This window comes from Caloenas nicobarica, chromosome 9, assembly GCF_036013445.1.
Source record: "Caloenas nicobarica isolate bCalNic1 chromosome 9, bCalNic1.hap1, whole genome shotgun sequence".
Classification (NCBI taxonomy): domain Eukaryota; kingdom Metazoa; phylum Chordata; class Aves; order Columbiformes; family Columbidae; genus Caloenas; species Caloenas nicobarica.
In genome coordinates this window covers 12216158-12236163 of record NC_088253.1, presented here as the reverse complement: position 1 = coordinate 12236163, position 20006 = coordinate 12216158, and the positions used below count along the sequence as shown (strand labels likewise).

The 20006-nt window shown below is 44.2% G+C and overlaps 1 protein-coding gene across 1 annotated transcript; it reads right to left on the bottom strand.

Annotated features, from left to right (window-relative positions):
* Nucleotides 1-3511: 3511 nt before the first annotated feature.
* Nucleotides 3512-19396, bottom strand: CMTM3 (CKLF like MARVEL transmembrane domain containing 3). Its single transcript, XM_065640985.1, has 5 exons — nucleotides 19256-19396; nucleotides 10268-10423; nucleotides 8416-8511; nucleotides 7062-7179; nucleotides 3512-5415 (listed from the first exon to the last, which is right to left on the bottom strand). Exons 1-5 carry the CDS (start codon nucleotides 19364-19366, stop codon nucleotides 5387-5389), a joined length of 510 nt encoding a protein of 169 aa, XP_065497057.1. The 5' UTR covers nucleotides 19367-19396; the 3' UTR covers nucleotides 3512-5386.
* Nucleotides 19397-20006: the final 610 nt, after the last annotated feature.

Here is a 20006-nt window from a genome sequence, read left to right as displayed (position 1 = left end):
AATGGGCATATTAAAGTACTAAAACATTGTCTTCATCTGTAAAGGCAACATAGAAACTCAGTATCCCAAGTGTCACGGTTGATGAGTTGATAATCCAGTGAGTGCAGTTGCCAAATGCATTTCCTACACAAGAGAATAGAGCCTGGGGGTTAATACTCAAAACAGCCCAGTCGGGAGTTCCTGTCACTGTGTCTCTGATAAGACAAACTTCATAGATGCAAGAGTTAATGGCAACCCATGTATAAGCAGTCCTTGATGAGAGGTTATATGTAGCAGAAAGCACATGGAACTGCTTTAATGCTGAAGTGGTTGTGGTGGGATTGCTTGTGGGGAGGTTTCTCCATCCGGTATGCTGTGATGGGCCAAAATGCTCTGTGTTGTGGTTTGCAGCATCATGTTCTGGACTGAAAAGGAATTTTGGGGCTGAAATGCCAGAGCGAGTGGGTAATGCTCTGTCACCTCATGGGCTATAGGCTGCAAGTCCTACCTTGATGCAATTGGGATTTTTGGTATCCAGGCACTTTAGATGCGGGGTGAGAACACAGAGTTAATACAGGTAAGAACTGTGGAAATGCACGGATGGTTGAATGAGTGTTGTGGACAGATTTGGGAATATGGGTGATGTTCTTAAAACACTGCTTAGGGATGATGTGTGTGGGGAGGTGGACGAAGGGTATGACTGAGCTTGTACAGAAGGATTCACTAAGGAGAGTCATGTGCTTGTACAACTTTTCTGCTAGAACGTGGGCCAGTTCTTTTTACCTGTGTGGGGTTGTCAGCAAAGGCAGATTCTTGTCTGTTGTGGTGTTGCATCCATTGGACCTGTTTGGAGATCAGGCTTTAATGTAATTGATGGTGTTTAAGAAAATAAAGTGCTGGACTTAATGGCATATGGGCGCTGATGTTGTTATCCATGGCGTTCCTTGGTCAAGAGAAGTTTTGTCAGCTCTTGAATTTAAAAAAAAAAAAAAAGTTTATTCTATGTAACTTAAATACTGAATCTTCCTTCAGTCTCCTGGGAAGACTATAATTGATTTCTTATTCAATGGATCTGGCCAGCAAAATGAGATGGGCAGCATCCAAAATATATTAAATAAAAACATAAATATTAACTGGTGAAAATTTAACACTGGAATCGCTCTGTGGTTGGGCGTTGTGGGGTTTTTGTTTTTGTTGTTAGGGGTTTTTTTTCCTAAATAGATTGAAAAATTGATTTAAAAACCAAAACCAAACCAAACCCTTAAATTTTCTAAGTAGCATTATTTACCTTTTGACCTAGAAGTTCTACAAAACATTAAGAGTACTGTGAATTCTTCCAGTAAAGAATCTGTGTTGCAGTAAGGATTTTTTTGATGCAGTCCTGTTTGTTTAGAAGAAAAACGAGATGTGTGTCTCAATCCTGACTTTTAAATCAATACTCCATGCAAAAAGGCGTCTCAAGCATCTCATAACAAGAGGCACATTCTCAGTGCTTATCTAAATTTCTCCTGCTTCCTTGATGTGTTCTCCATGCTTAAAAAAGATGGAAGGAGCTTTGTGGAGCTTCTTCATGCATATGTAAAAATACAAGCTGATACTTATTTTTCATTTGCTCTTTGGAGGCAGTTTGTATCCTGGTCTTTGGAATGAAGTTGCTTCTTTTTATTAGTTTTAATCTCCTGTGAGGTTGGTTGCAAGCTGCCTGCTGTGAGGTTTAGCAAAAATATATGTTTTCTCATTTATTAGTTTGAGAAGTACAGGTGTCAGAAACATGCACTGTTAGCGTTTGGTTACAAGTACATGCCCACTTAATGATACAGGCTGCTGGTCTCCTAGCAGGGGATGATGCAGCTATAAAATTCAGGCTTAGAAACTTGCACAATGAACACTTACCAGAAGCATAATGAATGAAAACCATCTGCTTGCTATTCAGAGCATTAAATTGTTTTCTGCTTCCAACATAGCAGGCTGGTGGAAGCATTCTTCTCAAATACCACATAGGCTGAGATACACCACTTTTCACTTAGTATCCTGGAAATTACTTTGTCAGTTGGAAATTTAAGACTTGCAGAACTTTGAACACTATCAGGTGAAAAGCAAAACTAAGTGGAGTAATGGACAAAGTGTTAAAAGGACAGTTGCGCCTCCTATATCAGTGAGAATCTAGAAAGGCTGCTTGGAAAGGTCTTTTGAATTCTTTAACATCACCGGTCCAAAATCACCGCACAAGACTGAACAAAACCTCCACAGATCAGTGTAAAAACTTTTTGATAGCAGGTGGGAGGAGGAGGAGAGACCCTCAGGCCGTGTGAGGGTTGTATGGAGTCATTCAGCTGGGACGCCAGCTGATCGTTTTTCCTTCCTGTTGGTGGCTTTGATTCAGAGGGGTGTATCATAAGACTTCTTGCGTTGTTTCTACAGAGAGTTGTTCCACACTTGGTATTGGAAACACTCATCACTGCTCAGGTTTGTCCACTGCTGAGTGCTGTTCAACAGGTGCAGGAATCAAAATGGCAATAGTTGTGTTCTAGTTGTAATGAAGGCACATACTGGCCTGTACAGGTTTTGGAAATGGCTTCTCTTTGGAACAAGAACGTATTGTGATTGGAAAGAGATGTTTGATTATGACCCTGCTGGTACACTGAAATAAGAACTGCAGCGCAGCCTCCATGCTGCAGGTGCAACATTCATTATGCTTGTGTCATGAGTCCTGAATTGCAGAGAAACCAGTGCTCCCACTACCTGGATCTTGTCAGTTGAGGAAAAACAAGCAAACAATGCCAAAAAACACCCCGAGCAGACTTTTCCTCCTCCCTACACCAGCCTCTGAGCTCAGTGCAATATTGCTGGCAGCACCCCCACCTCCCCAATCAGAAATGGCTTCAAAGTAATTATTTTTAATTGGATTCTCTTTCCCGAAATGATACTCACAAAATACAGAAGTGTATTTTATTTCAATCACGGGAACATATCTTTTCAAATAAGAAGCTGGAATCTTACCAAAGTGCTTGACCCTAGGAGCAAACTGCTTAGAAATAAATGAAATCATCAAGTACTTGAATGCTAATTCATGAAATTCTCTGGACAGGCGATTCACTGCATGCCTGCTGAAGTAGTCCTGAAGCTGCTAATGAGCAATATTGTTTGCTGCTTCTGTTGATTTTAGGAGTATTCCAATGTGAAAAAAGTTACTAGAAAACCTTAGTAGATTTTAGGTTGTACCATGTCTGTGAAGGGTAAACCCAAGGGAGTGGTTGTTTACAGTGTTATTAGTTGCCAAGTAAGAGCACTGTATCTCCCATGTCTGCCAAATACACTAAAACTAATTCTTGGTTAAATTCTTTCATGCTTAAGGATGAAGTTTCTCCTCGCAGGACATGCTGGTGTGATGGATCTCCAGTGCTGGCTCTGTGCTGTTGTCGCCCCCAAAGCACTGCTCGCCCTTCCCGATGGGTTTTCTTGAAACACCGTTAATCTCGCTGGTCAGAGGCAAGGCAGTAAAACCAGGTCTTTAAGTAAAGGCACCAAACACTTCTATTAAAAGAGGTTTAATCCAGCATGGTTTCTGAATATTAACCATGTACTAGTTTCCAGCTGTGACATGCAGTACTTTTTTTTAATTAAAAAAAGAGAAATACAAAACAATTGAATATAAAAATGAACCCAAGTCCCCTGAAGTCACAGTACGTGCCAGTAAAATATGAGAATAGAAAAGAAAGAAATGTGGAGTTTCATACAGGAGAAGGTACAAAGAGCCCTTTCTCTTCAAAGCAAAGATTATTTGTCACACTTGGAAGCAACCATTTGTTTTGCTTTTCCTTCAGTGGTCTGGAAACAGGAGATGTGGGAGCTGCCCGTCAGACAACTCCGAGCCTGGGCAGCACCTTCCCAAGCACCTGCACTGCCAGGTACCGCGTTTCTGCCGCCAGCAGCCAGCTGCTAGCAGGCAGTGGGAACCCAAGTGGTGATTTTCTTCCAAAGGAAATCTGCCTTTATTGTTTTATCCCTGTTTTTCATTTACCGTTAGTACCATCTGCTCTCATATTAATTAAGGCCACCTGTTCTGGTATTATATTAGGGGTTTTTTTAACGTGTACAGGTTTCTTTGAAATAGATTGATCTGATGCCATATCTAAGGAGCAAGGCATGCTTTTTCCAAGCACTATGTATTTATAGGTGGACACAAGTATTGCAGGGTAGGTTGTGCTGCTCATTAAAACACCTTGTAAATTCAGGCGGCTTTTCTCCCAGAATAGACGACTACAAGATAAATCATGTCCTTTCTGTGGAAAAAAACCAAACCAAAAACCACACGCACCAAGAAGAGGGGTCTGGGCAAATGAATTTCATTGCAGACATTTCTTTCTTTGGAGGTTGGTTTTTTTGGGGGTTTTTGTGTTTTTTTTTTTTTCTTTTTCACAGTGGGAACAATGTATTGCCCTCCTGGTGCCTGTGCATCCTGAGTTATACAGAACAGTTGTCTGTTTTGCAAACCCAGAGGACTAAGTCCAGTGGTACTTCTCATGGGAGGACCAGTGTTCACAACACAGCGCGTGGGATCAGACAGTGACATCTTGCACACAAATATTTGCAGGCAGATGGCGGTGGATGGTATTTGGCAAGCCTTCGTTACCTGCGCGCGCCAACGCCTACAAGGGCTTTCACACAAATGGTAAGAAGGAGCTGGTAAGAATGATGCCTCATCTGTTCTACCTCCTATCTGTGGTGAAATTGCAGAAGATGTGGTGTGACGCCATCCAAGCAACTTAAAAAAGTGATATTGAATGTCTGGTGAGCCAGCGGCACAACTCTGCTTTGAGGTTTGTTCATGCTGCAGATTTACAGTTGTCACTTTTTTTGTCGCAGACAGGCAGTAGATAGAAATGTATTGAAACCAACATGTTAACTATAATCTATGCCTTCAGTGCTTGAGATAGTGGAATATTCAGATTTCAGATAGAGACATACTGTTAGTTAAGAAAGAAAAATACAAATAAAGTAGAGGCATTCTGAGCCTTTCTTCTTTGGCACAGCAAGAAGTATAAAAGCTATAAGTGTTAAAGACTTGGAATTAAAGCATATTAAAAGCACCACCTATACATTTAAAATACTGTGTTCCCATTTACTCAGTACGTTGTAGTGCTGAGTAAGGAGGGGCAATGGAGAATTGAGATGTGCTGTTTGGATATAGATGTCTGGCAGGTTGAAAATCCGTAGTTCTGAAGGAGTGTCTAATGGCATTGGGAATAGTCTCCTTTTCCACATCTGTGCTTTGGTGATTCCTTAAACAGTGAGGTGGAAAGAGGATACCGAGGCTGGAGTAAGGGAGATATTTCAATTGGCAGTGCACTCAGCTGAGGAAAGTGCTTGATCACCTTCCCTTCACGCTTGGTTGGTGTTTGGTTCTTCAGTCCGAGTCAGAATCTGAGTCCTCATCTGAAATTTAAAACAAAAAACAACAGTGAAAATGAAAACTGGAAATCTCCATGTCAGCTTTACTTCTTGCTGGGAGAGATATGCTGGTCTTCGGCAGGTGGCTGCTTCAAAGGACGTGGGGTATTTAGGAAAAGACTTGTAAAATGACAGGTATTAGTAACACAATAGAGCTTTCAATGTTTCAATATACTTGAGAAAAGCTGCTGAGAGGCACTTGGCCCACTACAACGTAGGTAACAGTACAAATGAAAGAGGTTGCAGAGATCCCGTTGTTGGCATGACCACCAAGAGGAAGCCTGCTGCAGACACGCTTCCTGCGCTGGAATCTTGCTGTTTGCTGTGGGTCACGGTTAACAGCTGCCAGTTAAACGTATCTGAAAACCAGAAGCTTTACAACATGAAGAAATCCCGAAAGGCCCACGGAGGCACCTCTTGCCCAAGGTTGAGGCTCCGCTTGCAAGGCAGCAAACGTCGGCAGCGGAGAGCTCCAGCGGGAACGCGCGGTTTGTGCTGCAGGGCAGAGCCCTTCCTGCGCGCTCAAACCAGCGACGCGAAGCTGCGTGACTGCGTCTGTGTAAGTTTATATATTTATTCTCTCCATCTCCAGGAATCTAATCTAATCTTTTTTAGAGATCTAATCTTTAGCCTAATTTTGTACCTTTGTCACCTCATCTTCCCGAGGTCAGTTCAGTTTGTGGGGATAAACAGTTTTTAGCCTAACAGTCTGTTTGCTATGATCTGTTCCTTTAATTCTTCTTTTCTTTGTCTCTCTTTTCGGCCTAAAACTTGCAAAACATTTAATGGTCTACAAAAATACCTAGAAAATGCTGTTAGCATTACTATATAACCTTCTAGGATTCTGTACGCATTTCAAGTGTGTGTTTTTGAGGGTTTTTGTAGATTTTAGTTTTGTGTGGGGTGTTTTTTGGGGGTTTGGGAATTTGTTTAAGTGTGGAACAGTCTTTTTCATCTGCGTGGGTGCAGTGAGTAGTATCACAGAGGCATGATGCCCAATTCGGGCTCCTGGGTACTGCAAAATAGCTGCCTGTGTCCTAACTTGACATTTCGGGTTTGAACTCCCAACAGCAGGTCCCTCTTTTCATCTTGGTCTAAGTGGATCTGTCTGGTTTGATGTAGACTGCATCTCTTATCTTAGAATGACATTTTATAACGATCTTGTTGATTTTATGCTGTGTGGCCCTTTCCCCACATATGGTCAAAGCTTTACTGTGAATCAGAGGTAATAATGATAGAGATGATACAGAGTAGAGTGCCATTGGACATAAGACTGAGGTAGATGTTTGTTTGTAAAGTAAGACATCTTGATTGGAGGAAAAATGTCTGTGCTGCACAATGATTTCTAGAATTGGATTTGAGGCCCTTTGAAATTGGATGGCACAAAACTCTGAGAAACTTCACATTCCTGGGTTGCTAGTTATCTTTATAAATCACAAAAATTCCAGTTGTTGTATTTTAAGACTAAGCAGCTTCATAATTCATCGTAGTTGTGGCATACAAAATCAAGGTAGCAAAGAATAGAAACTGTTCTTTCTGAGTCAGTGCTCTTGCTCCCCTCAGAAGGGTGAAATGAAGAAGAAAATCTCACGTTACCTGCTCACATAACCAAAATGGAGAATTTTACCTACCTTCCGACTTGCGCCCTTCAGGGGAATCAGAACTGCCTTGCTTCAGAAAAGTAACCAGGTCATTGAAGGTTATGTAGAAATCAATGGCAAACACTATCGTGGCTATAAATCCAAACACCTAAAATGGCAAAACAATACTCTTTAACAACAGTTCACACCCAGCAATGACAAACCAAAATGAGCCTGACACAAGAAAATTTGGGCTTGATTATTTTTTTTTTTTTTTTTTTTTTGGCCTGTGCCTTTCTGAAAAGACAGGGAAAGGTCTTGTGACCCACTGGCATCAACTAAATTGCAGCTAATTTGGGAGCCTGAGCGGCGGTCCCTGCAGCTGCTCTCTCAGATGTGTCCTTAGCCCTTTCCAGGTTACATCCCTCCCTGACCCTGGGCGCGTTCTGGGCATCGGCACTGCCCTGTGCCCAGAGCTGCAGCGGGACACAGCCTGCACCTCCACCACCGCACGGCATCTCTCTGCCGCCAAGAAATCACCTTGATTTCTCTGGAAATAATTTTTTCCTGGTTTGCAAGAAGGCATGTCTACTGCAGAGTGGATTCTGAAGTTACCCGTTCACTGTCAAAGCAGCAGCAATGGGGCAAGAACAGGCTGGTTTTCAGCCAGAGAACCAGGGTTAATGCTCCATGTCTAAACAGAGTGACAAAGATTAAAACTAGGTCTGTGTTTTGAGATTATGCGTGACTTGGCATGGTTTGGTAAGGGTTGCTGGCTAACGCTGCTAGGTATTGTTCTTCCCTGTCTTTTAAAATTATGCAGATTTTATTTATGTTACATACATTATTGATGCTTAGAGTCAAGTTACACAGGGACAGGCTGTATCTCATTTCTGAACACAAAATGCTGACGACAAAGGCTCTCTCCCAGCTAGTCCATATACTGGAGGGTAAAAGGATATTGCTCTTGTTTCAACTCATCCAAGTAAAATTAAGCAGTAGAGACAGGAGGTTGAAATTACTTAATTTAGACTGTCTTTAGTAGTGAGAGGTTTGATTTCTTTATTATTATTGTTCCCTCCATTCGAGATCTTGATGTCCTTTGTAGGAACAGAGAAGTTTATTTTCCCTGTACAGCTGGTGAAATTAAAAAGCAGAATAGGTGTCTTCCCTAAGTAGTACAGCTAACACTGAGCAGCGCTGTTAGGATGAAAACGACGTTTATTCAAAACCTGTTTTTCTAACTAACCGAGCACTTATTGCTTGCTTTAGGCAAATCTAATTCTCAGTTAGTTAATTGAAGAAACTTCTGCTACTTGCAACAGTGTCAAAATTGAATTGCTTCTAAAGTATGTCCACACGCAGTTCACCAAAATACCTAAGTGGAAAGCTCACGTCTACTTACTCCTGCTGCTTTAGATGCTCCGTCACCATATTTTGAGACAGCAGCAATTGAAATGGCAAAGTAAATAATGGCAGCAGTGACGCACCGCAAGAAATCCTGTAAAATAAGCAACGTTGCATTCTCACATTAGTCATGTAATTCCAACATACAAATTCCTCTGAAAATGATTTCAGAAATGACCATTAAAAACTTCTGTTGTTGTACTGGTGGACCTGCCTGATGCTGGAGTGTGACTACAGCCTGGTATTTTGTAGCGGATGAATTGCTCATCTGGGAAACATTTTTAAATGTGAGATGACCAGAATGTTGGCATTAGCTTCTGTTCCTACAGATGTTAGTATAAATCCTACTTTTAACATGCGTGTGTCAGGCAGACCTTCAGGCTGAGAAGGGCTGTCTGTTGTGACGCTGGGCTTGGAGCGCAGCAAGGGCTAATGGCAAACCATTTGAAATGCTGTTAAAGTCCCATCTTCAAGCAGAGCTGCAGTACCACAGCACCAGCTCCCCTGGGAACAGGCACGTGCTGCTTTCTGTACAGAAGGAGGCCTGTCTGTACCAAATCCTCATTTAGGAACCAAATACCTGGTTCAGTTCTTAAAACGATGATTTTTACTCAGCATGTACACTTGTAACTCCAGCAGCTAGCCTGAAGTGAACATGCCCATTGCTGTCACTGGAATATGTGCTGCTGTGGCTGAGACTGCGGCTCTGCAGGGCAGGGGCCGTGCCCGGTAACACCAGCACGGATGGGCTGGAGCAACAGCGTCTCTGAACTGGCTATTAAATAAAGAGCTGGGATTCCCAGGGCATATGTGAATCATGTGAGCTGGAATAATGGTATTTTGACCTCTGTTCACAATTAGGTCTTCTGCCTTTTGAGAACAGATGGATGAATAAGATACTGTCTCAAAACACTAATCCTGTAAGAAACTTGACTCCTCTGAAATCAGGATGAGGTCAATTATCTGCATTCTGCGGCTGGAGTATATTATGGTAATGGACATAATAAACATACAAGTGCCTTTTCTGTCTTAGTTCTGGAATCAGATGCATGTAGAAAATGGGAAAACGATGGAACTGAAATTACCATCTGAAAACCATGCACACTTTCATAGTTAATGTCACTGTTTTTGTTTTATCCACCAGCGGCCTTGCTAATGTTTGTTTTTTTAAATACATTGAGAGCTGTAACTCAAATCTCACTATGACAAACTTGCAAATTTGTGCCTCAAGGCTGGATTAGCATTTTTTTTTTAAGTACTGCTGGACAAATGCTCCGTTTACAATGTATGTTTGAAGCAACAGAGACATCCAGTGGCTGGTGTGCACTGGTCACCTGCGGCTGGAACAGCCGGTGGGTTCCCTCTGTGAACGCACCCGGGGAGCCTCCCCCTCCACAACAGACCTGCCAGATTGTGTGTATGACTCTGCATCTCAACAGCACTTACCTGAGAATTTTAAAACATTTTATAAAGTATATGCATTACTATACGGCATGCCTCAGTTTCCCCATTTGTAAGGATGGCAATATTAAGGAGACTCCGGCAGTGGTCAGACTGACTTAGGCTGATGTTGCCTGCTTCTAAAGATCTAGCCCTAAGCCATTTGCTTGGAATCGGGCATAAATTCTGTGCTTTAATAAAATCATGCTGTGTGTCAGCACCAAGAAATTTATAGTCTGTAGTACAGCATAGTTTAAAGAGTGCTTTGAGACCCTCGAATGAGAGGCAACATGGGCAGCTTTCTAATAAGGAGGTGAAGCTGCTAACGGCCTGAACTCCCACATAGTCCCTTTTATCCACGTTACACTGTACAATTAAATCTGTGTTTTCACATTGCACATTTCACTTACCGCCAAAGGCCAGTAGAGTCCTTTAAACTTCTCATTAAGTTTGGAGGCATAGGCAAAAAAAAGAAACAGTGCCAGCAGAAACTCTAGGAGTGGTGCCATCATGAAAGAGGCAGCTAGAGACGCAATATAGCAGATAAAGATGATAAATGACAGCACCTAGAGTGAAGGGAAAACACGAGTTATTCGCATGGCATAGCGCAGCCTCGGGCAGCTGCTCAGCTTTGAAGCGTTATTCTCCCTGTGTATTTCTGTCAGCGCTGCTGCTGATGGCATATCTTGTTTCCTACTTTTTTTTTTCCTTGGGCCAAATGAATTTTCTTGTTTAGCATGGAATAAATCTAAAGTAGTGGCGTTTATTTCAATGTGTGTGAAATCAGCTTTCCAGAGCGCTCGGTGGATTTGCACCTCCCCGAGTCAGTAATTGCTCTGGATTGTAAACAGCTCTGACAACAAAATTCTGAAAATAGAGTGGGCCATTGCCAAGCAAACAGAGCTTTAAGCTTTGAACCGTGGTAGTTCTCCTTTGACATCCAAATCATTGCTCAGACAGCCCTAAGTAACTCAGCATTTATAATCATCTTAGAGTTGAAAGAAAAAAAGTCTGCTGTTGATGGACTGAAAAGAGCTGAGAATTAATTATTCTGTGTTTTCTGGAAGTCTCTGGTTCTAGTTTTCCAGTATAGACAGCTGTTTCAGAGACTAATAGGATAGATAACTCCCACAGATTTGTTTCATCTCCATGATGTTTCATACCTTTACAAAATAATTACAATGGCATTTGTTTTCCTGTTCAATTAAAATACCTTTAGAATATAGTTTATGGCTCAAAATAGAAAATTTCACAATGGGAAAATGGCTAAAGAAAATGCATTTTCACCTAAACCAGGCAGTACTCAAGTGCTGTGTAACTTCTGGACTTTCAGCTACTGTATTTGTATGTGAAAGTGGAAGGCAAGGGAACTGTGAAGAAACTTAATGAATTTTCCAATGAAGTACTGGTAGCTGGTCACCTCCAAGAAGAGGCTCCAGCCCTGCTGCTTTACTGCCTCACATGGAACTGCTTGCTGTTTTCCTCAAATTAGCTTAAAATTTAACAAGTAGCTAGCACACTGAACAAAACGTTTTCTGCAAGTGTGAGGATCGTGTGCTAGGTGACACCTGGGCCGCTCTTTTCAGCCTTGCCCAGAGATGCTGTTGGGCAGCAGGGCAGTAGGTTCTGTTTGAGCATTAGATTACAAAGATGGTTTCAACTTGTAATTGGGACATGGGCGTTCTCACTCATATAATACTGAAAATAGATGTATTATCTTCCCCTGGATGGCATGTCTGAAGGCAGGTGTGGCTTCTTGGAGAGCATAAATGTTTTGGACTGTGACGATCAATGCATTTGCCTCATTAAATTTCAGATCTAGGGATTTATTTGCTTGCTGCTACCTTGTGTTCCTGGGAACCACCTGTACCTCAAAAACCATGTTTATTATACTTGAATGATAAGGCTGCTATAATTGATTATTAATTAATAATTACTCCTATGAGAAGTCAGTCAACCCTCAAATACATGTATCAAAAGAGACCATTTAGGTTTAGGGGGCAGCTAAGCAGTTCAATCCTGTTGAAATCATTTAGTAATTTAATTAACAAGCCTTTATTCTAAGCTTGTTTTTGGGGAAAAGCACTCAGTTCTTGACCAGGATGCTAATAACTGGGGTATAATGTTTTGACCCATTAGGACTGAGTGGTAAGTTTGAGAGGATGTGACATTTTTAGTAAGAGACTGTATTTAACTTAAGATCCCATGCTTTGTTCTCCTTTCATTGGATTGTAATAAACAGATCTGGTATAAAATATGAAGTTGACTTCTGCATCGAGGCAAAATCCTGTTACCTGTTAATATTCACCCTATTTGTCGTTATTTATCCTATTATTATTTGCTTGTTGCTTACACAGTCTTTTTGCAGGGTTTTCTAGAGTTTTCATATAGCAGAGGGAACTCATTTAATGCATCTTATCCTTAAATGGTATTTTACTTCTGTGAATGGAAAGTGATACATATTGTTTGAGGAGAAGTGGGTATAACAGAACATGAAAACTGCCAAGAGGAGAGAGGACTTCTGCCTCCTTCTTACTGCGCTGCCTATTCCTCTCCCACCCCCAGGGGACAAAACCAGAAAGGACTGGATTTTAACTTTGCAAATCTGCTTCACTCGCATTTGTGGAACAAAACTTAGACATGGTTTCATGTTTTCTTCGTTTAAAAAGAAATTGCCATGTAGCTAGGACATCTTTTTCTTTCTTGCCCTGGTGTTTTAAAAACAAAACAAAACAACAAAAATCTCTTCGTTTTCTGGCTAAAGGAAAGTGTGTGATAGCGGAGATGTTGAGCTGGAGAAGTACTCGGGGACGAAGAGCAGCAGGAAGGAGACGCATTCAGGACAGGTCCCACCACCCCACCTTTTTTCCATAGCAGAACATTAGACCTGAACTAAACTTGGTAGATCTCTTATGAAAGAATTAAATGCAGTGTTAAATAATACATCACACTCCAGCAGCGAGGGGAGGTAGAGAGGTAAATTCCAGCTCTCTGAGTTGATGATGCACAGCTGAGATCACTTTGATCTCTGTTCTGTTTGATACGGTGACTCTAGTGCCCTCTCTGCCTTTATGCAGAGAAAAAGTGTTTCTGTCAGAAGCGTTAGGTGAAATGAAGAGTCTTTGTGTTCTCTTGACATCAGCCTTATGGTAATTTGTGTAATTTAAGGTTCCTGCTGTCTTCCCCTCACCCTGATGGCACTGGGTAGGTCTGCCGTGCCCAAGGCCCTGCTGTAACAGGGTTTAGGACACAGACAGACACTTGTTTTGTGGCCAGAACCCACCAAGGGGCTCCTGTTCTGGTGTGAGGGTGGGATTCCTGCTCGGGTGCCTGGTCAGTCGCTGAAAGGACTAAAGGATCAGCCTGAGCATTTCAGCTTTCTAATTCGATCTGATCCAGAGAAGCGGCATCTGGGGAAATGTTAATTGTCCATTTTAAAATCTAGTGAGCAGGCCAGTTACTCGCCCAGACAACCCCGGGTTGCTGGTGGGATGTCAGCGGTGTCCTGCTGCCGGTTCCTCAGCCCCGATGAGCAGCGGCTGTGCTCTGGCCGTGGCCACCGTGACGTGGGCGGCAGCCCAGCCCAGCTCTCCGCTCCTGACTCTGCTTGCCAGCGTGCTGTTGTGCAGGGAAAGGACACTCGAGGCCATGCTAGAATAAAACAAAACCAAAAAATCGAAAAAAAAAAACCCAAACGAGACACCTTGACATCCTTGAATTGCAAGAAATCCCTTGATTTCAATGGATTATTGATGATAATAGTAAAAGGGAAACAATCTGACATGAAGTATGATAATTGCTCTCCAATTAAGCATCATTTCTCATTTTGGGAGGCATTCAGACTGAAAAAGCCCGAAGAAGATTTTAGATGAAATACACCCCCATGAAATGGACCAGATTTAGAGCATGCAGGATCGGAACCTGGTATTTTTAGATGCTCCAGCGTTTGCCGAGGCCGGGCTGGCAGGTGCAGGAGGGCAGGCGGGCAGACCTTGGAGCACGAGAATCAACAGGAAGGAGGTGCCCGCGGGCTCTGCCGGGCGACGGCTACGCTGCCACAGCTTGTGCTTTGGGTTTCTTTTTCGGTCTGCCTGGTGGCTACACCACAGCCCTGACGTGGATTTTAATGCCAGATCCACTCGGTAACTTGGGGATGGCCCTGTGTTGATTCAAGAGCCCACAGAGTTGTTGGCTTTTGATGATGATTCTCGTTTCTCTTTGTTTAGAGCTCGTTTCCCCTTCTGACAGGTGGAATCCATGGAATCCCTAGCAATATTGGATATCATCTATTACTGTCTTTTCTGAATTATAAAAGTGAGTAGATATCTTGTTATCTTGTCTCGCCATTTAATTGCAGCACTAATTGAAGCATTTGATGTCATCTGAAAATTTGATAATTTAAAAAATGTATCTCTCCTGCCACAGTACAAACACTGATATGCCAGTCTGTGCCCAGAAATAACAAACACCTACTTACTTGCTTTTCCAGACTTCAAGTCTTTGAGACAAACATATGGCAAACTGAAAATTATTGTAAAAATGACAAAAGCAACTTTCAGAATATAGCCTGACCTCTCCAAAGGCTGTCAAATGATCCACTGCACATCATACTTGTTCTGCACCTTTTTTCCTGAAGCTGTGTATTTAAATATGATTTCAGAGAAAGGTGAAGCAGTGGGATCTTGCTCTTTTTTCTAACAGCTGTGTCTATGCTAAAAAAACAAAAAGGCAGAGAGGAAGTTTGCGAGGCTCAGTGCAGTTGCAAGTTCATTTCTAGCACTTTCAGACCCAGAAAGCAATGCTGCTTCTCTGAGGAAAAAAAATGTAGTGTTTTATCAGTTTTATCCATTTGTGATTTACACAGGGGAGTTTCTTTTTCCTTTGGGATTACACCCTTGGCATGGCTAGCAGCTAGGAGTCTCGAGTTGTTCCTGCACTGCTGTTGAAAGGTTGGTGTGATTGTTGCCAGCTTCACTGTGGAGGAATAAATATGTGGATGCAGAAAGCTCTAGTGCAGCAAAGAACAGAGCAGGATCCTTTCACAGTCTGGCAGTGGCGAGATTATAAAAAGTCCTGGGCAAAAAAGAGGCCAAATTCTTCATTTAGCACCTTTTTTGTGGGAATGGGAATGCACATAGAAGAGGACTATTACATATTACTTTTCCTTTTTTAAAGGAACTTCTTTGGTATTGCATTTCAAAAAGTACCTTTCTCCCATGTAATTATTACTTAATATTGTGTTGCTGGTCTTCTTAAATTGGCCAGGCATTACGAAGTTATACTTCATCATATAACCAGCTTGCAATTTAAGGTGTAAAAGAACAACTAGGCACAATGGTTAGAAAGCACTGTGCTCCTGACGGGAGGAGGACTGCTGAAGGGCTGAGGTCACGGCAGAGCTGGCAGGTTGTGTGTCCTCCATGCGGGGAGGGTGCGGGAAGCAGCCGGCATCACCCCACAGCCCCGCGCGCCGCTCTCAGATGCCTCCTCATCTCCCCTCCCCAGAAAAGGTTTGCTTAAACGGTTTAAAAAGTGGTGGTCTCTTTTGGACAAGAGTCCATTTGGTTATTGTGTATTGGCAGAGAGAGAAAGTAGATCACTTAGTGGTCTCCGCTATTCAGTTACTTCTCTGTTGTACTTGTGAAGTTCTTGGTTCCCCCAGAATTAGCTGCAAGGGTCACCTTCTGGCTACAGACCCAGAGAAGGGCACAGGGCTCGTCCTGGAGGGAGGCTTTGCACAGAGCAGCTGGAAGTTGCAGTTATGAAGGTCAGTTCAGAGAAGACTGAAAAGACAGAAGACAGACAGGAAAAGAGGAGAAAAACACACACGATCATTTCTACATCCTTTGTGTCACTGCAAACCTTGTACAGGACAGCCTTACATATTTGTACTATATTTTTGTTTAAAAAAAAAAAAAGTAGTGCTACTGCATACTGGCTTCGGGGGATGCTAATAAAGTAGTCACCAGGACAAACACAAAAGCTTGACTGAAACAGCCAGGGTGAGCAGCAGAATGTGTCACTGCGGGTCTTGTCTGGACAAGCTCTGGTGGCAGGTATGAGAGTGGCTGTTAAATGGTTCCAACACAGGACAGGAGGAACTGAAAAGTGCGTCTCTTAAGGGGGAAAAAGCACGGATGAGATGTTGACCTTCAAGATAGTAACTTGAGTATTTAGGAAAAATAAGTAGCTGAAGAGGAGTGGTATGGGGAGAAAATAAAAAGAGAAAAAAAATTAACCTGGTAGATACAGAATGGTGATTAGAAAGTGAAGGAGCAAGGCAGTGAGAATAAATAGGATCAGGAGAGACAGCAAAGTTTATACATGCACTTGATGTTGCTCCTGCTTTGTGGCTGTGTAGCTATCCCAGGTGGAATAAAAAATTAATAAGGCAGGAAGATCAAAAGGAAAAGGAGTGGAGAGGAACTTCCTTCTCTGAATAAAATTTGAGATTATAATTAAGCTTCCCGCAGTAATCAGCTTCATCACCAGCCTGACTTGCTCTAGAGGAAGCACCAGATTGCCCAGAGCTGGAAGCCCACAGAGCGGTTCACATGCTGACTTGAACAATATACCCAAACACGGTGAAGATCCATACTACATGTGAAAATGTGTGTAAAGTTATTTTTAAAAATAAGTGGCTACGGCAGTTTCCTTTGGTCTGAACAAAGCAATCCTCGCCGGCAGCGCTGTGCTCCCACCCTGCGGCTGCCTGCGCCACCTTCCCCGGGACACCAGCGCTCCCCGTCACCGCTGGCCGTGCAAGGGCAGGGACAGCCTGGCTGAAGGGGGCACCTGTATGAATTGACCAAGTCGGAGTTGGACCGCTATAATTTATGGCAGCTGAACCGATCATTTGCCAGCTGCTTCTGGGCAAAACAAGACTTTTTGATGAGGTTACTTCCACCAAGTATACAACCAGCACGGTCACTGGGCTGAGGGAATTTCCTAAAGCCAGCTCCTGTTCCCTTTCTGCCACAGACTGAAAAAGAGAAGCACAGCCATCTGCCCCAGTCAAGATATGTTTGCAAGTTGCTGCTTTGCTTTGGTGGCAATATGTTTTTCAGTATACGGTGGTTTGCTTTTTGAATATTGAAAAAACTGACTTGGCATTTCCTGTAGCCGAACAGAACCTCTGATGTACCTGCAGAGGTGCCAGTATTTGCTTGACTTCAAGGACGGAGAAATAAAGTGCATTTCTCGTGACTTGCCAAGCTGCTGAATAATAATGTGACAAGAGGTATTCAGTAACAATTATGAGAACCCCATTTAGTTTCTAAACAAAAGACACTATTCAAAATCTGTATCCCATGAAGATTATTTACATACATTTATGCAGGACCCAGCCCCACCCCCCATTAGTACTGTGTCAAAGAGGAAAAATCAGACACTCAAGACAAGAAGTACAAAGCTAATGATGAAACACAGATTTAAACTGTGATAGATTTAACTTGGACTCATCTTCAATTATTTGGCACTGCATTTCTCTAATTGTGTACAGACTGGATTTATTCTGGGGTCTGTGTTGTCTTCAAGGATTTCTTCTGGCAAAGCTGAGACAACCGGAGAGAAACTACGGCTGCCTCCCCTCTGCCAGGGACCGGCGGCCCCGGCACGTGGGCGCCTGCGAGGAGCACGCAGAAGCTTCGCTGCAGCTTCGGCAGATGGGATTTTAGGGCTGCTTCAGCCAGCCAAACCCTCAGGAAGCCCTGAGTGGCCTTACAAAGGATAAATCCCTGTTTGTCAAGACAGAACAGTTTTTATTCCTCTAAGGAGGTATAGTCAGCACTTCTCTATGACAACAAAAGGGTGAGTCTGATCCCATGACCAGTATTCCTCAAATATGTCATCATTCCGAGATGTTAAAAAGCCAGGCCCTCTGCAGGTCCTAATATACTGGCTGTAAGCTTGTATAGGAAATTCCAATATATGTTACAGTATGTAACACGAACGTGTGCCAAAGGAGCAAAGTGAGTTGGGTTTGGTATCTTTTAAATGTGTGGTTTTGTAAACTACAGATGCTGTAAGAGCGATGGGGTGGCACCTGGAATTTTTACAATACTTTTGGTGGAGCTGATAGAACCTCTGGCCTTCTGCTACGCAGCCCGAGGCCCACGGTCCCCACCACAAAAGTCACCCTCATCTCCTGAATGGATGTGTTTTCCTCTCAAAGGCAGGCTCCTCTCTCCGGGCTGTTCCCCTTGCCGCAGGCAGTGCCCACGGCCTCAGACTCGCAGGCTGGTACAGAAGTGCTGGCCGGGCAGCCTGACGGCGCTGCCTCCTTCTGCCCCTTCCTTCCCTTCCTCTTGCTTGAATTTCCTCATTTCCCTCAGCCCTAGCACAGGGGGCAGCCAGAGATACCCTACACATCTAAACACCGCTCCATGAACTTGACTGCTAGTTTGGGCTGTCCCAATATTTGATTACCTGCTAAAACTCCAGCTAAAATTACAGAGAACTTAGTGTTTAAATTTCTCATTAGTAGTATGAATGATGTTGAAGGAATAATTTCTATCAACTAACTTCCTCTTGAATTTTAACTTTTGATTGTTGAAATACCCACTACACACGGGGTAAGTTTTCTCTTTCCTACCAGGTGGGTACTCTTTCAGCTGTCAGGCTTTAAGCCTTTGTAAGTAAAATACCAGAAAGTGTTGCACCAAAAATCAAAGGCCTGTAGTTACCACCAGCCCAGATCTCAGAACCGCAGTGTATTTCTGGGGGAGCAACGTTTCCATCGCCAGACTAAGTTCATTCCTAATGATTATTATTCGGTACTTTCACAGTAAGCTAACTGGCTCCACAGCAGGAACAAGTGTGTCCCTCTGAGGGGACTTTTGGAGTGTTCAGGACAAAAGCTGAGAGATCACGATGCCCCATATAATGCCAAACTCTATAAATTAATGAGTAAGGTCTGTCTTGACATCCTCAGGACAAGCTCTCTTGTAAACCACGTGTGGCACTAGGAGATAATGCAAATCTGGTCAGGAGCGGTCACTGGATTCACACTGCAAATAGGTTAAAATGAAAGGAAACCCAGTTTGAACTGAAAAGGGGTTCCTGCTAAACGGGAACACTCTTAAGGCACTGGAAGCTTAACGTGACAATTTTTTTTGTTTCCGACCGCGCTCTGTCCGAGCCCCGTATCGGTGGGGCCGTTCCCCTGTTTTCCCCTCGGTTGTGCTCTCGGCCACCATCGCGCTGCAGTCAGACAGACGAAGGACACGGAGAAGGGGCTCTTCAGCCTAGAAACGGGGTGAGCCCGCTCCCCTTCGCAGCGCCCGTCTCTGGGGGGACCGGCGCGTTACGGGGGGCCACGGTCCGTCCCCCCCCGCCCCCGCATCCGTCCGAACCCCCACCCCGGGGCTCCGCGCTTCCCGGCCGCCCCCTGCCCTTACCGACTCGGCGAGCAGGAGCTGCCCCTTGCGGGAGCACAGGAACTCCCGCGGGGGCAGGAGCGAGCGCAGCCCGGGCGGCGGGGCGGCCCCCGCGGGCTGGGGCTCCTCCATGGCTGCGAGCGGCCGCGGGCTGGCGGCAGCGCTGGCGGATCGGCGCCGTGCGGTGGTGGTGGTTTGTTTTTTTTTTTTTTTTTTTTTTTTTTTGAAGGAGGGAAGCGGAAATCGTGACACTGCGGAAACGTGAAAAAAAGTTTCAGCATCCCAAAATCTGGGGGGTGGCGGCCGAGCGCTCGGGGCGGCTCCGCCGGGGCCCGTCCCCCGCCCCGAGCCCGGTGCTGCCGGCGGTCCCGGAGGGTCCCGCAGGGTCCCGCAGGGTCCCGCAGGGCAGCCCCCGGGGCGCCAGGCCGGCTCCGCTCCCGCTGCGGGGCCCGGCGGAGCCGGGGGGCAGCCGGCGGTGGCCGCTCCCGGTCGGGGGACCCTTCACGTGTTCACTTCGGTCCCTTGCGCCGGATCTGCCTCGAAACGCCGTTCCCCGGCGGGCTGCTCGCTGTGCCGCTCGGACAACCGGAGCAACCGCGAAGGCACCGAACCTCAGACACTTCATCTGGCTTCTAACGATAACTTGATTTTATCTACTGTGTGAATCGCACTGCAGTACAGTGGTGATTGCATTCCACTCGGGAGGCACGTGGTTATTTTCAGCACTATTCTGAACGTAAAAATGAAAATTCAGGGATCAAAATGCCTCGGC